General features: G+C 47.0%; 1 protein-coding gene across 1 annotated transcript; it reads right to left on the bottom strand.

Annotated features, from left to right (window-relative positions):
• Positions 1-251: 251 nt before the first annotated feature.
• On the bottom strand, positions 252-16,561 carry LOC102279793 (chymotrypsin-like elastase family member 2A). Its single transcript, XM_005888880.3, has 8 exons — positions 16,522-16,561; positions 16,167-16,255; positions 11,260-11,357; positions 9,372-9,500; positions 7,008-7,144; positions 5,383-5,528; positions 4,074-4,226; positions 252-269 (listed from the first exon to the last, which is right to left on the bottom strand). Exons 1-8 carry the CDS (start codon positions 16,559-16,561, stop codon positions 252-254), a joined length of 810 nt encoding a protein of 269 aa, XP_005888942.3.
• Positions 16,562-17,497: the final 936 nt, after the last annotated feature.

Genomic DNA, 17,497 nt, shown 5'->3' with positions numbered 1-17,497 from the left:
GGGCCTTCTTGAGTCCAGCCTGTGTCTTCCTGGCTTCAGGACCCTTGTACCCCCCATCCCCCACCCACTTGCTGAGCCTGTAAGCTCAGCTTAAAGACCCCGAGCCTGTTTCTTGCTTTCAGGGCCCTAGACATGAGTACGGTTTGCTAATAAGACTCTCACCAAGATGTGATTCAAGTAGTTGTCACTTTATTGTTATTTTTCTCCTGTGACCTTTCCAAGCCTGAAACAGTCCCAGGGACTTCTGGTGGTTAGTTATTTTCAATCACCTGCAGGACACACAAGAAAATAATCAGATTAACTCAATAGAGCAGAGCCTTGTGTGCAGATTCCCAGCTTTCTCCCTCCCCACTCTGCACTGCCTGTGTGAATCAGGCAGCCGGAGTTGAAGCAGCTCTCCCCAGGAGCTCTAATGATGCTTGGGAGAAAAGATGTCATCACAGCTTTAAATGGATTTCCTGTAAAAAAGGAGACTTAGCCAGCAGTTCAGTTTGGGCTTCAGGGCGGAGGTGGAGTAGGGCTGGGAACTCATGGGCATGTTTGTAGATGTGATTTGCTTCTCAAAAGATTTGAGAGACCCAAAATGGTTAACAATTGCTGCTGTTTGCCAGGCACTGTTGTGCACTATGGAAGGGGCCGTAACCCGTTTTCAGAAGCTATTTGGCATCTATTAAACATTCTAATGTGCCAGCTCCATGATCCTTTGATGCTGCAGGATCTGTGTAGCGTAGAGACTGACCAGTGCAAGGATGTATGTCCATGGATGTTCATTGCAGCCATGTGAGAGGGGAAAATAGGAAAAGAGGTGAAAGCTTCATTCATTATATTCATACTATGGAATCTTACTTAGAATGAATAGATATATATGGGCTCACATGTACAGTGTGATACAGTGTTAAGTGAAAAAACCAAGTTGCAGAACAGTATGAGAAGTAAAATCCTATTTTTGGTTAGAAGACAGCGTGTTTATATGTACGTATATAAATGTTTTATAGATGAACCTAAGTAAATCAAGAAGACCACACACCAAGTGTTGTGTGGATGGTGGGACTGCAGGTGTCATACAAGTGAGGGGTGTCTACTTTTTGACTTGATACACTCCTATAGTCTTTTCATATTTTTTACCAAGAGTATGTATTACCTTCTGAAATAAAAATAAAGCTGGTGAATACTGATGATTCATTTGATATCTATTGAAAGGATGAACGCCCCCGGCCACCTGTCTCCTGTCAACTTTGCAGCTCCTGACCTTGGTTTGTCACCTGTCTGGATTTGGAACTCCAGGCTGCATACAGTGTGCCCCCCGGGCTGGGACCACCGCAAGGTTCCACTGGCCCCTCTGCAGTTGCCGGGGTGGCCTCCCCCAGAGGACAGCTGGCAGCTTGGCTCTGCTGCTCCTGGAATCTGTCACGGGCACAAGTGCCTACCCTGACTGCTGTTCCGGGAACGCAGGACCCCTGCCCAGCTGCCTCGCAAGCCTTGTTGATTCCCTCTGACATTAGGCTTTCAGCTGAGGCCCGCTCTGTTGTGCGTGTGTCTGTGGCTGGGAACAGCTGATATTGGGACCAGAAGACAGGACAATTGCTCCTGGTAAGGTGCTGCCAGGGCCAGCTGCCTGGTGACTCACACAGCAGCTGGGGCTGGAGAGCATCCTCAGATTTGGCTGGAAAACACCCTACTTATCCTCCCATCTAATCCGTCCTGGGCCAGGCTCCTTTGAAATGCTGGTGGCACCTCCAAAGTCGGACTTGGGTTTTCCTCTGCCAGGATGAGATCATAGCTTTTCCCCCGTTGACTGAAAAAAATCTTGTAAATTAATGGCCACTCTCTTCTTGATTTTACATTTTCTCTAACAAACTTTTCTGGAACCTCTGGTGCCTATAACCACTTGTTGGCAAAAGGAACACCAACAGACAGACAAATGAGCAAGGAGCCGGCAAGTATTAATGGGAAAACTTGGAGACGGCCACCTGCTTGTTTTGATACTGCCCATTTGACAGTGCTGTCTTCCTCCTGGGACCACATGCTCACGGCTGTGGTGTCATATCTGATTTTATAATAGAGTGTTGGTTTGGTTTCATTAAACAGCTCTCTGTAAATTCAACTTAAAATAATGAAATCAGATGCCAACTTTCCTGTCTTTGAGAGCTCTGACACTACAACTCCCACTTGTTCTGGCTCCTAAAAGAGTGAGTGAGTCTTGATCTAGTTCAAGTCCCATTTTACAGAAGAGCAAACTGAGGTGGTGGCAGTGCTGGGGGGTGGGTTAAAAAGTGTCCCCCTGCCAATGCAAGGGGACATGGGTTCGATCCCTGGTCCAGGAAGATTTCACATGCCGAGAGGCGACTACACCCATGTGCTGCATCTACGGAAGCCCGTGCTCTGCAACAAGAGAAGCCATTGCAACGAGAAACCCTCACGTCACAACTGGAGAGTAGCCCCGGCTCACTGCAACTAGAGGAAGCCTGCACACAGCAAGGAAGACCAGCGCAAACAAGAAAGGAAAAAAGTAAACGTGCCCCCAATCAGCACAGTGTCCTCCTCTTCCCCTCCTCTCCCAAACATCCATCATCAGGCACGACACCTTAATCCCCCCCCCAGGTACCCCCCAGGCCTGCCCTTCTTGTGACATCCCTCCATGTTCTGGCTGTTTCCACCTACCATTGATTATATCCATGGCTGCTCCCAAGATTGGTGCTTGTTTTGTTTTTGTTTTTTTTTAAATACAATTTTTTTCTGGTTTCCATTATAAATGAATGTTTATCCATTGTTTTAAAAAAAATAGGAATTGAGCTGGTTTGGAAGTTTGTGAAGAACTGATTTTGAGCTCACAGGACACAGTCGGAGTTGTAGTGGGACCAACTCAGCTCCGTTTACCTGGACTGTCTTGGTCTGAAACACAAAGTCCTGCATCCCAGGAAACCTCCCAGTCCAGGGTGAACTGAGATGATTGGCCACCCTACAGAATATCTGGGGGACCCTTTGGTTTATTTTTGTTACTTTTTAAACTTGTTTGATTTTAATGAAAAATTCTACCACTATAAACAAGCATTGATTACATTTAGAAAAATTTTATCTACCAGCTAATAAAATAACATATATTAGTCTTTTTACTTTGGGCTATAAAATAACCTATAATAGATCTTTCCCCATTAACATAGATACGGCTTTTTGAATATATAACCAAGGCTTCCCCGGTGGCTCAGATGGTAAAGAATCTGCCTACAATGCAGGAGATCTGTGTTCGGTCCCTGGGTTGGGAAGATCCGCTGGAGGAGGGCATGGAAACCCACACAGTATTCTTGCCTGGAGAATCCCCATGGACAGAGGAGCCTGGTGGGCGACAGTCCATAGGGTCACAAAGAGTCAGACACGACTGAGCGACTAAGCACAGCACAGCACAGCACACATGTAACCCCAGAACATGTGATTCAGCTTTTTTAAAAAACGGTTTGGTTCTCTTTTCCTGAATTCAAGAAGAAGTCTTTTTGCCTCTGGAAATCTCTTACCTCTCCTGTAATTATCTAAGAAAGTTGCAATGATATTTTACATCAGAGGTTCTACATAAAATTAAATGTACAGTTAACGGTGGAGGTAACTAATGCTTATGTGTCACTTAATCGGGGTCATTAAGGTTTAACACTGCTCTTTAACTGCTAAAAGTATAGGGGAACCCCTTTAGAAGGACTAGTTTCCAACAATTAAGGCTGTGGGGGACTCAAATGATTGGGTTTGGGGCTTTGCGGATAAATGTAGCATTGGGCAGTAGGGTCTGGGCTTACACATAGATAAAGAAAAGTAAAATACTCCATGAATCCTAGGAAAACTGCTCTTAGTGCTGGAGGAGTAACCTTTATTCTCAACCTCTTTGGACAAAGCTGTCCTCTATGTGCCTTTCACTCAACTTACACAGAAACTGTCAAGGCCCATGGGGAGCCCTGTGGAGACTGCCCAAGCCTGCACTTTCTAGCTCTCAGGAGGAGGGAGGGGATTCTTAGAACATAGGTGGGCATGGCCCTCATTGGGCCGGGGCCGGGCAGGGCCCTGGGGCTCACGGCGTGTCCTGTTCTTACCGAACTGATCCAGTCATTGTAGTTGGAGACCCGGGTGAAGACGGAGGGCTTGCGGTAGTAGTTGCAGCCGAGGGAGGACCCGAAGCTGACTATGCCGTGCACCTGCCACTGGCCGTTAGCCGCCTGGCAGTTCAGTGGCCCGCCGGAGTCCCCCTGGGAAAGAGCAGAGTTGTGTCAGGAGGGGCCTGGGGGCTTGGGCAGGGGGGTGGGCGGGGCAGGGGCTGCTCTTCAGAGCCCTTGATTTACACACTGGCAGTGTATTTATATTGTTCCATGTGGGTCGCCAAGTTCCCCGAGGCCAGCCCTTGCAGTCACAGCTCAAGATGGCACCATAACTAGCCCTTGCTCTTTCTGGGTGCCTGGAATGGTGCTGAGCACTTTATAGGCCTTATTCCATTTCATCTTCACAAAAATCTACAAGGTAAGTATTGCTACCTGGTGGCTCAGATGGTAAAGAATCTGCCTGCAATGGAGGACACCTGGGTTCGATCCCTGGGTCAGGAAGATCCCCTGGAGAAGGGAATGGCAACCCATCCCAGTACTCTTGCCTGGAGAATCCCATGGACGGAGGAGCCTGGAGGGCTATAGTCCACTTGGTCACAGAGAATTGGACACAACTGAGCGACTAACACACACACCATTTCACCAAAGAGAAAAGCAAAACCCCTCAGTCTGAGGTTGTTCAGGCAGTAAGTGAAGGAGCTGAGATGTGTCCCTGAGTTAGAAATTCATGCACTCCACCACCATTGGGAGTTTCCTCCCACTGGGGGAGTTTCCTGGGAGCTGGTCTGCATGGGCAGAAAGTGGAGGTCTCCAGTGTGATCTGAAGGACACATGAGGCTCCTTCCTGCTCTGTGCTCATGATGCAAAGTCCACCACATAGCAAGTCTATTGGTTAAGATGGTGTGTCTAGAAAGGCTGTGTGGTAGCTACCCTGAAGCGACCATCACGAATGGGGTTAATTCAACAGATAAACTTGAAATCATCTCAGAAAGGTCTTGACTCAGCAAATAGGTCCCCTTGTCTCTCTTTCTACACAGAGGAAAGAATAAGAGTGATGACAGTAATGAGAGCCCTCAATGGGACTCAAGGCAGGACTTTCCAGCAGTGAAAGGGTAGACACTATTACAAGGAGAATCTCAAAACATCTTTTCTGGAGACTGCAAGGACAAAGGTCAGGGTCTCAAACATGTGAAGCTGCTTCCTAGCACTTTTGCCAGCAGGTGTGAGGATAGAGTCTAGGACCCCGAAAGACTCTCCCCACCTTCAGCTCCATTTTGTTGGGGGGGGGGTGACTTCCTGGACTCACATTGCAGCTGGAGGTCACGCCGTCTCCCCCAGCACAGATCATATTGGTCTTCACAGTGCTGCCCCACCAACTAGGTTGGGAGCATGTGGCATAGTCCACAACGAGCAGCTCGCCCTGCTGCAGGATGTCAGGAAGAGCTCCATTGCCTGCATGAGACAAGAGAGAAGGTGTTACAGGGACAAAGGGAAAAAGCAAGTAGGGGATGCCTACTGAAATTTCTGCCCAGCCCCTTTTTCTCTGGTCCCTTTTCCTTCCTTCCATCCATAGGGTTGCCATGGAAGCAGCCAATTTGCCTACACTGTATCCTCACAGTTGATTGGCCACTGCTGATTGGTGCAGGGGTGAACACCTGACTCCAGCTAAGCCAACGAGCTGAGGTTACACAGCTAGTGGCCAACATAGCTGGGAATAAAGTCAAGCACTTGGACCCTTCCCTGGTTCTTGCTGCCTTCAGTGAAATACATTCTGCCTGGGTGTTTTCTGATAAATGAACCAGTGGCTGAATTTGTATTTCAATAAGTAAGAGATACATCTCCACTTCTCACTTATGCTAAGTGTCTGTGGGTCCTATTTTTGCAGATAAGCCAGGCAAGAGAGTGATATCAATTTGAGTGTATGTGTGTCGATGTACCTCTGTAAAAAAATGTCACGTATAGGTTTGTCATTATAAGAAAAAATAGTCACTTATTTGCATGGGCCTTCCTGGAATTTTCCAAACCTCTGGTGATTTCCCAAGGGGAGGGCAGGTCCTCTGCTCCTTCTTGGTGACTTACTGTCATTGGATTTCTGACCCTTAGGGCTTATGTCAAAGGGAGACCCACACGTAGTCAGAGTCTGAGTGGCATGGTAAGGCGGCACATGACGAGTGAGGTTTGAGATGGGAAGGGGAGACTCTGATGAGGACCCCAGGGACCTTTGTGGAGCTGTAGAATCCTGAGGTCATGGAGTGAATGCTATTTTAGGCCCTGGCTTTGGGCCATAGGAGGGACTTCTGTGCCAGATGTCATGTAGTCATGGTGACAGTGACAACAACTAACACAGAGCACCAGGTGCCAGGCACTGGGCTAAGTGCTTCCAATGGATTATCGACAACCTTGTGATACAGAGCCTGTTATTATCCCCATTTTACAGATGAGAAAACTTCAGTGTGGAAAGGCTAAGCAATCTGCAGGTGGCCACACAGCAAATAAGTGGAGGAACTGGGATTTGAACCCAGGCATTCTGAATTCTTGTCTGTCTATGTGCATGCATGTGTGCGGGCTCAGTCACTTTAGTTGTGTCCAACTCTATGCGACCCTATGGCCTGTAGCCCACCAGGCTTCTCTGTCCATAGGCCTCTCTGGCAAGAGTACTGGAGTGGGTTGCCGTGTCCTCCTCCAGGGCATCTTCCCAACCCTGGAGATGAACGCTTGTCTCCTGCATCTCGTCTCCTGCATTGCAGGTGGATTCTTGACCCACTGAGCCACCTGGGAAGGCCTTGTCTGTCTACACTATCGTTCTTCTCCAAGGCAGCAGGCACTTCTTCCAGACTCCTTGGATAATGAGCACAGAGAAAACCCCTGACTGAACCGGGGTGACATCGCCCACCTCCCTTGGGAGCCATGGGGCTCCCAGCACCCACTTACTCTGCAGTCTTCCCCAGCCCGTGACATAGCAGACGTAGTTGTTGGGCAGGATGGTGCCGGCAGGCGGCAGGCAGCCCAGCTGGATCTTGTCAGTCAGGGGGACAGAGCTGGCCAGTTTGAGCAGGGCAATGTCGTTCCTGGGTTGGAAAAGAAGCAGAGCATAACCAGAGGGTTGACTGGTTCTGTCCCGGATATATTTCTGATTCTAGCCCCAGCTTGGATCACTGAACCCCGTCCCTGGCTGGACTGATGCTGAATCTTCCCGCCACTGGGGTTCCGAGGGATCGGGAGCAGTTATGGTTAAACCCCAAGATTGCATTTAAAAAGAAAATTTTGGCCACATTCAGCAGCGTGTGGAATCTTAGTTCCCCTGCCAGGGATTGAACCCATACCCCCTGCAGTGAAAGGCAGAGTCTTCACCACTGGGCCACTGGAGAAGTCCCTCCAGGACTGTATTTTGTCCCTGGTGGAGCTTGAAGCCCTAAATTCCTAAAGGCCTTTCAGGGGACTGTTTAAAACAGAGAGGGCAAGTAGGTCTGTCTTGCAAAGTCCACTCTGATGGATTAGTTGTGGCTGCCTGGCAGACTGTGTTGACAAGGACTCTGAGATTCTTTCCAGGATCAGCAAGGGAATAAATCCATGATTGCTTGGTGATGTCCATGCTGGCCTTGTACTTCCTGTGTTTGGTTTAGAAAATAGCAGATGTTCAGACCGAAAGGACTTTTTGCCTTTATTCTTCACTCTCTCTTCCACCTTGAGCTCTGCTGTCAGATTTATCCCTGAGTTTCACGTCCTTGTCTAGGAAACCTTTAGCGATTGGCCAATCACATTTTCCACGATGGCTGCAATGAGATTTCCCACCTATTGGTGCTTGTTGCAATGTGATGTTGACACTTTGTCCATTGAGAGTTGGGGGTCTCAGTTTCTTCCCCCTGGTTGGGGATGGGGGGCCTGTGATGTTTAGGAAGTGACACCATTTGACTTCTGAGACCAAGTCATGACAAGAGATGAAACTTCTGTATGATCTTTCAAGACTTCTTTTCTTAGATCCTAAGCTCTGTGCCATGAAGAAGCCAAGGCCACATGGAGAGGCCATATGTAGCTAAAAATCTCTCTCCACTCTCTGCCCAGCCATCTCCTTCCCATCTCTTAAAGCTTCTCTGGACACATTCCATGTCGTTTTATGGCTTTCCAATGTCTTGTCGGTGTGTGTTTCATCTAGTTGACTAGTCCCTTTGGGGGCAGAGACTAATGGCTCATGGACTCCTTGCATCCTTTGTGAGCCATCGTCAGTGCTGGACCACAGCAGGCTGCCCAGATGAAAGAGCACGGAGAGTTATGGCCACAAGGCATCCTCTGCTCTCTCCTGGGCTGTGATGCAGAGTCATCGGAAGATTTGGTGAGTGAGCTCTCTGGGCAGCCATTCAAGAGTGGCATCTTGGGCTGCAGAAGAGGCCTGTGTGTGGTTAAATTATGCAAATTTGAAGAGATGGCTGGGGTACTTCTTTCTAAAGGCCCTTCTGGAACTGCAGACGTGCTCTTGGGATGGAAGAGGATGATGGATACTTCCTGCTTCTGATGGGGAAGCAGGAAAAGGGAAGATGACTTTCTGTCCCTGGTAAGGAGATGCCAACAATGCCACATGGTCGTTATTCATATCTAAGCCAGCAGGCTCCTTAACCAACCCCCGCACTGCCTCACAGCCACACTTCCGGCCATGGGCTCCCTGAGAGCTGCTGTGGTGACCTGTGCATCTCTGTGCGTCCAGCACCCTGTGTGGTGTGTGGAACATGGGTGGGGGGATGGTCACCAAAGGCTCAGGGTGAGCATGGGGTGGCATGTGTTTGTCCAAGGAGTTGGGAAGTAGAGTTTCCCTGCTGGTCGGGGAACCATCACTAGGGTTTTGCAGAGCTCTGAACCCTTGGCTAGCTTCCTGTGTCTGTTACCGAGGCTGCTTTGCAGGGTATCAGGAGTCTTTGTTTTTAAAAGATCTTGCTGGGAGGAGGTACAGGGTGGAGGAAGGCAGGAAGGACCATGTCCCACTCTGCTCATGGACTCCACTCCCAGTCGTGGGGCCTGTAGACCCATCTCTGTGTCCTCAGGGTTTGGCACAGAATAAATCCACGGTCAGTGAGTGCCTGGGGTGGACCGGAACGCTGTAGACTTAACTGGCAGGAGATCTAGGTTCCCCCTGCCACCCCAGTCACATGCCAGTGCAGGCCTCTTTGGGGTTGAGAACCTCTCCCCCCTCCCTACAGAAGGAGCAAAGGATGGGACAGCACCCACTGCTTTCTGTGAGATCGCCCACCCCCAGTCTGTGTCCCTGCCAACCCACCCCCCAAAGTGCACCCAGACAGAACGCACCCTTGGGCGAGCTGGTTGGAGTTCCACTTCTCATGTATCACGGACTTGGAGACTGCAATGGTCAGTGAGCCAGACTCAACGGTGGAGAGACTCTGCCGGCCCACCACCACTCGGTAGGTCCTGGAGGAGCTGGGGGAGAGGGGGCCGGGCAGGGAAGGTGAGCTCTGGGCTGTCCTTTCCTCTCTCTGAGCCCTATGGGCTGGGACACCCCAGTGAATGTACCGGTTAGAGACCAAGCTCTGGACAGTGCTAGGGGACCTGAGCCAGCTCCTGCTCCAAGAGCCACTAGTTGGCACTGGGAATTTTTCTTTCCTTGGGGCAATCGGTTAGTTACGATGTAACATAATAACTACAACAAAACAGTAATTACAACTACCTTATACCAACTGTAAACTATAATATAAAATAAAAGTTATAATAATATAAGCTCTATATTACTATAGGGGAAGTGAGATGGATACAGATAACCGCAGTCATTTAACTTAAAGGGCATTTTTTTATTTTACTTTTTAAATTTTATTATCTTTTTTGGCCACAACTATATGGCATGCAGAACTTCCTAACCAGGGATGGAACCTGTGCCCCCTGCAGTGAAGCACAGGGTCTTAACTACCACTAGGGAAGTTCCCAAGGCCATTTTTTTTTTAGTTTAACTCCTCATTTCCTGTTTTTAAATGGGGAACCCTGCGGCTTGCATGCGAGGGTGCGTGCTCAGTCCCTCAGTTGTGTCTGACTCTTTGTGACCCCATGGACTGTAGCCCGCCAGGTTCCTCTGTCCACGGGATTCTCCAGGCAAGAATACTGCAGTAGGTTGCCATTTCCTTCCCCAGGGGATCTTCTTGACTCAAGAATCAAACCTGCGTCTCCTGCTTTGGCAGGCGGATTCTTCACCCTTGAACCACCTAGGAAGCCAGCCTGAGGCTTAGGAAGGACTAACTGGTCCAAAGTCTTACTCTCCAGCTCTTTAGTGACAACTTGGAGCTAGAAACAGGACTCCTGAATCCCAGACCTCTGTGATTTCCCCCACCACCTCATAGAACTTGTGAATTAGGTAGAGAGAAGGGGCCACCCCGACAATGAGAGTGTCCCACTGGCCCAGTGGAAACTCCAGTGAGCGCCAGCCTGGGTAAGCTAAGCAGAGGCTGGAGGGAAGGAAGAGGACAGGTGAACAATGGATGTCCCAGAGCCTTTCCTTTCCCCGTGGGCCTTTATAATGGTGCTAGTTTCACTTTTATTGAGTGCTTACTCTGTGCTGGCCCGTTTAATGCATCATCTCGTTGAATCCACACTGAATACCCATGGATGCTTCCCCGGTGGCTTAGTGGTAAAGAATCTGCCTGCCAATGCAGGAGACACGGATTCGATTCCTGGTCGGGAAGATCCCCTGGAGAAGGAAATGGTAACCCACTCCAGTATTCGTGCCTAGAAAATCCCATGGAAAGAGGAGCCTGGCAGGCTATAGTCCATGGGGTCGCAAAGAATCAGACACGACTGAGCGTCCCAACTACAACTACTGCAAACACCGCTATCTGCTTTTTTGCGGGTGATGGTATTGAGATGAAGAAGTCATTCAAGTAGCTCAAGTGAACCCAGTTCCAGATCCAGAGGCCGTATCTAGTTTGCCCCAAAAGGGCAGAAAATGGGCCTCTGCCTCCCCATAGTCCCCCTCAGTGCCCTGCACAGGACGGTCAATCCATATATATATATGGGTCTATCACCTGACCAACAGACTGAACTGTAGATCGAAGAGAGTGTATTTCTTGGCCAAGGAAGTGGTTATGTGCGATGCTCCTTTATATGGGGTGGTTTGGGCCATCTGGGCTCTAACTGAGAGATGAGTGCTGGCTAGTAGGGTGAGCGGGCGGGGAGACGGGGGAATAGCAATTACCTGATGCAGTGGGCTGCTGTCAGGACCCAATTTTGTTCTATCAGAGACCCTCCGCAGGTATGACGCCACTGGCCACTGGAGCTGTACTGCAGGGAGACCTGGGAAGAGGCACAGGTGATCCCATAGCTGAAAGGGCTGGACCCTCTGCTCTGCAGCATCCCAGCCCCGGGAGTGGGGGCACGGGAAGTTGAGCAAGCAAGACACTCGCCTCAGGTGTAAAATCTAAGGGGGCACGAAGAAATGCTAATCCAGCTACATAACATTGTAATAATCTTTAGAAAATTAACACAAAAAAAATCTATGATGCACAAAATGTCAAAAATGTAAATAAAAACTCTATTAAGAAGTAATTAGTTAAAAAAAATTTTTTTTGGCTGTGCTGCAAGGCATGTAGGATCTTTGTTCCCCAACCAGGGATGGAATCCACGCCCCTTGCATTGGAAGTGGGGAGTCTTAACCACTGGACTGCTAGCGAAGTCCAAGAAGTAATTGTTTTGAGCATCTTTCTGTAGTGCGACTTGTTGGGATTTTTCCTTTCTTGGGAGCTATTTCTTCAGGACATATTCCTCCAATTTAATATGTGTAAAGCAAAATTTTTATCCCTTCTGCCCACTCCCCGAATCCGTGCTTTCCTTAAATTTTCTTGTCTTGGTAAATGGCAAACCAGCTGTACCTGCTGTTCAGGCCAAAACTCTTGGCAGTGAGTTTGACGCTTCTCTTTCTCTCATATGCCTCATTCGAACCCACCAGCAAATCCCACCAGCTCTACTTCCAGAATATGTGGACAGAACGCCTCCCTCCTACCACCTCAATTGCTGGTCCCCATCATCTTCACATCTCACCTGGATTATTATTGCAGCTTCCTATGTTTGTCCCTGATCTCAGTCTGGCCCCTTCCTCACCCCATTTCTCAACACAGTGGGCAGAATGATCCTTTTAAAATGTGAGCTTAATTATGCTTCTCCTCTGCTCTGACCTGCCAGTGGCTTCCGCTCTTATACGATGTAGACCCCAAACTGTACAATGCCCTACAAGGTTCTACATGACCACCCTCACCTTACAGGCTCTCACTCCCCTTTCTGCTCCAGTCACACTGACCTCCTCGAGGCTCTGGAAACACAACAAGCCCATTTCTGCCTCAGAGCCTTTGCGTTTGCTATTCCTTCTGCCTGAACTATTCTTCTCTAAAGTATTAGCATAGCTTTCTCCTTCACTTCCTGCAGGTCTGTGTTCAAGGTTACCTTCCCTGTGAGGTTCTCTGTGACCACCTCATCTAAGGGTATGCACACTCATGTCCACACAAGTGTACACGCATATCCTTACACACCCATGCACACATATGGACGCACACAGCTCTTTCCTCTTGTCCTGTTTTATTCTTCATCATAGTGTCTATCATCACCTGATGTTATGAATTTGCGCATTCAATGGCTGATAGCCTCATTCTCCCACTTTAATATAAGCTCTGTGAATTTTCTTTCCACTGCTGTATTCCAGGTGCCTAGAACAGTTCCTGTCTCATAGTGGGTCCTTAATAAATTGAACAAGTGAGTTAATCAGAAAGTGAGTGAATGAATGAAAATGGACTCAGCAGGGCAAGTGTCTGGTCTCTCTTGCCGAACTTGTCGCCTATTGCTCTTCAGTTTTTCCTTGAAGACTAAATCCACTCATAGGAATATGAAAATACTTAAGTGTACTTTACCCCTGATGACTCCTCAACCTTTTTTTTTTTTTAAAGAAAAACTTGTTTCCACTTAGATTTGATAGGTATGGACTGGAACTTGAAGGGGGTTGCATTTGGCACCATTTGGGTCTCTGTGGAAGCTGTCCCAGCTCCTTCCCCTTGAAGTCCCTGCCAAGGCCAAGTAGAAAGGAGGGAGGTGACAGCAGAGCATGGCCTGCTCTGACCACGGTTCCTGTGGAGGGAAAGCAGGAGTGATGCTGCTTTTCTGCAAACATCATTTCTGATTATCCCCATGACATCTTCTTGTTTGCCTCACATTAAGGGGACTTAGATTAACTGACTTTTTAAAAACAGTGCTTAAAACTAGACAAAATTACAAAGATACCTAAAAGGATGCCCCACCCCAAAATCTCCAAATAGGCTGAAATCATCCTACCAATGTGAAAATTTGAAGTAATGTGTAAACATATAATTTGTGGGCAGCAAAGTGTGGCCACAAGAGCAAAGGTTAAGCCAAATTTGACTCTGTACTTTCCCCCAGGCTCGCTGGGTCACTCAGGGCAATTATATACTTTTTCTGAGCCCCAGTTACCTTGTCTCGGAAATGGGGATTATAATGCTTGTCTGGGGCTCCTGGGATGATTAATAATCATAATAGCTAACACTTCAAATGTCTAATAATTTGAACATTTACCATATACCAGGCACTGTTCTGAGCTCAGAGTGTAAGTAAGCTCACATCACAGTCACAGTGATCTCATGAAGCACTATTATTATCCCCACTTTACAGATGAATAAACTAAGGCAGTGAATAGAAACTTGTACAACATGGTCCACATCATGAGCGGTGCCATATATTTTTCGTATTACTCACTGAGAAAGGTAAATTGAGTTGCTGCACTTGTACAGCTAGTATGTGGCATAGCATGAATAGTCTGACTCCAGAATCTATGTGGAACTTTACACATCTTTACACATCCTACTTTATTATTATCTTTTTCTTTTTTTTGGCTATGCCCTGCAGCATGTGGGATCTTCGTTCCCTCACCAGAGATAGAATCCACGCCCCCTACAGTGGAGATGAGGAGTTTTAAACACTGGGCCACCAGTGAAGTCCTACACACCCTACTTTAATTTTAAATCATCTAGCACTTTATTTTCCAGTGTCTAGTGGATTGTGACCTAGAATCATAATCTTGAGATGAGTGTGGAACAGAAGAGACCTCTCAGCCAATGCAGAGCAAATTATATTTGTTTAAATTTTTGATATTTTTTTCATTATGATAAAGTTTGATTTTTAAAAAACATTGCATTAAAAATTCATTTTGGTTACTGAGTTTTGTGGCACTTCCTTAACTTTTGCCCCTAAAGTGAGTGCCTCGTTTGCCTCACCCTGGTCCCCACCCTGCTTGACCTGCCCACCCATCCTGATTAAAAAAATCTCCTAGGGAAGCAGAAGCAGGAAGTGTAGTGAGACCCTTCTAAGACTAGCATCAATTGGTTCCCAAGGCAAGGATACCTTTGTATCAGCAAGTGGTACAGAGGTGAGCAAATGGTCCAGAGGGTGAGGAGATATTTTGGTAGGCAGCATTGACTGATTCTCAGCACAAGGGTGGCCTCTACTTAAGGGGGAGGTATAGGGCCCCAGGGCCCCTCTTCTAACTTTCCAGAAAAAAATATATTGTGGGAGTGTGAGAAAAGTAGAAGAACTGGCAAAAGTACACAGAGCTAAGTATTGGGTTGGCTAAAAAATTCGTTTGGGTTTTCTTTTGGTAACATCTTATAGAAAAATCTGAATGAATTTTGTGGCCAATCCAATACATAAATTATGAATTGTCTGTCACTATCTATGACTGAAGCTCTCCTAATTGAAAGGAAGATGAATGAATGTTGCATTCCCTCCATGAAACCTACTGATGGCTGCATGGGGCACTCTGAGCACTCACTTACATTGTAAACTCACCCCACTCAACCCTTCTGCTCCCAAACCTGCATATGCCAGTTGTACTCATATTGTAATTATGTGTATTAATTAAATATGTAACCAATGAAATATGAGTTCTAAAAGATGGTTGTGGTTTACATGGAAACTAAGGTAAGTGCTTGGAAGAGACCAGATAACCATGCCTTTTAAAAAATTGCTGTGAATTAGGCATGGATGAAAAAACTGAAAAATGGAGAAAAAAAGGTCATCACAATCTGGAAGGACTGTCAGATTGCTTCTTGAGTATCTCATAGTCAGTTACTCTACTTTAAAGAAATGGAATTACAGATGATATATTGTAGGGATGATTTATATAAGATAAATTGGTGACTAACTGTGTATTTACAAGTTTTCAATTAAAATAAATGTTTAAAGGATATGTGTGATTTCTAATAATTTATCTATAACCAATCTTTTGATTCATTGTTTAGTTGCTAACTCATATCTGACTCTTTGCAACCCCATGGACTGTAGCCCCACCAGGCTCCTCTGTCCATGGGATTTCCCAGGCAAGAATACTGGAGTGGGTTGCCATTTCCTTCTCTGGAGCATCTTCTTGACCCAGGGATTGAACCCAGGTCTCCTGCATTGGTGGGTGTGTTCTTTATCACTGAGCCTATTACTCAATCCCAATCATGTCAGATAAGAGAGATTTTACTATATTTTTTTATGTCAGTATAAGCCTCACATATTTCTTTCATGAGTCCTACCACTAACAGGTCCTAGTAATTTGTGCCTGTGCCCCACCCAGCATTTGTAGTCACCTTATTGTTAGAATTATTTCAAGGTAAGAAGGCATTTACTTTATTGGTAATACTGATTTGCCTATAGTCAAGAATTAATTTGCATAAAATAGCACTGATTGGTTCCTGAAAGCAAGGAATATTTGCATAGAGAGTGATGAATGGATCATCAGATAACAGTATATTTGTAAGCAAGCATCTGATTGGCTAACAGAAAGAATGTATTTGTGAATTTGTGTGGATGGGTTGTGGGCTAGGGCAGATCTTTATCTGCGTTAGAGAAGGCCCCTCTCCTTCCACCCCCAAGGTTGACCAAGGGCACAGAAATGTATTTTTTATTGTTGAATTCCCCCATCTGCCCTTTGAGTCTCCACCAATCCTCATTTTTGCCAGTGCAATAGACCCTGTGGTGATGTTATGTATCTAACATTATAACATGTTATGATGTTACGTATGTAAGGACAGGGAGGCAAGAAGTAGAGTATAGGGGACTCACCTGCCAGGGCCAGCTGTTGGGCCTTGCATCTTCACCTCCAACCACTCTGGACAGTTGTGGTGGGTAAGTGGGGACTCCACAGCTGAGAGCTGTAGAAAGAGGAAGGGTTGTAAACCCAGGAGGCAGTGGCCCAAACAATTTACCCCACACTTCCTGAATTCCCAACCCCCAAATACAGAATCCCTGTTCTGGAAGGATCCTTACAGGTTGTAGAGTCCTACACTTTGTTGCACTTTTCTTAAATTTCACTCCAACTTTCTTAACAACCACACGATTGAGCCCCGTGGGTGCAGGGAGGTCCCATCCCCAGTTCCACCAGGAGGCTGGAAAAGTGCCTCTGGGCAACAGGGCTTACCTCCAGCCACCAACGTAGACAGCAGTAAGGCCCTGATCATGGTGTGTCCGTAAGGAGTCCTGTGTGGCCCTGGCTAAGGCCCTGGTTTTATGAGTGGGCTTATCGGACAGAGATATACTAGGAAAATTCAAGATGGGGATTTTCTCAAAGCCCAATGGAAAAATGGCATGTGTCCAATATTCTTTTTCCATTTTCCCTAATTGACACCCTGGAAATACTTGGAAAAAGATGCCAAATGTGAATGTTGAAATATGGGCTCTATCTGCTTTCAACAGATTAAGTTATATGTTATGAGAAGAAGAAAAATTTTGGCCCTTGGAGTTGTGTTTTCAAAGAAAACATTAGGTTACATGCTGAACAAACAGTTCTAGGCCAGTGATTCTCAATGGTGCTGGTATTATCCACCAAGGGGACATTTGGCAATGTCCAGAGACATTTTTGGTTGTCACGGCTGGGAGTGGGGTACTGTTGGCATCTAGTGGGTAGAGTCTAGAGATGTTGCTAAATATCCCACAAAGGCACAGGACAGCCTGTTACAACGAGGAACGATTCCCCCTCAATTGTCAGTGGCACCGAGGTTGAGGAAGCCTGTTCTAGGCCATACCTTGGCTTGCTGGGTGGCCTAGGATAAACCACAGAAGTCTCAAGGCCTGGAGCCTGCCTGTCTATGAAACAAGGGGAGAAATGCGTGCCCAGTCTGTTTTGCAATGATGTGGTAAGGATTTGAAAAATGTGCTTACATGGGAGAAGCACAAACTAGACCTGAACAGGTGGGGTTGGGCAGCCCCAGAATGGGCAGCTGCAGAGGGCTTTATTGAGATGGCTCAAGAGTATTTATCATCTCCTCCTAGGACCACAGCAGTTTGTACTTCTCCAGTAACTTCCAAATGAGGTCAAAGCAGGAACTTCTTAGAAAAGGAGGCTGACACTCACCCAACACACATATCAGATGCACTCACATGTCTTACCTAACTTA

This window comes from Bos mutus, chromosome 16 (assembly GCF_027580195.1).
Source record: "Bos mutus isolate GX-2022 chromosome 16, NWIPB_WYAK_1.1, whole genome shotgun sequence".
NCBI lineage: Eukaryota > Metazoa > Chordata > Mammalia > Artiodactyla > Bovidae > Bos > Bos mutus.
This window is presented reverse-complemented; position numbering and strand designations above follow the sequence as displayed.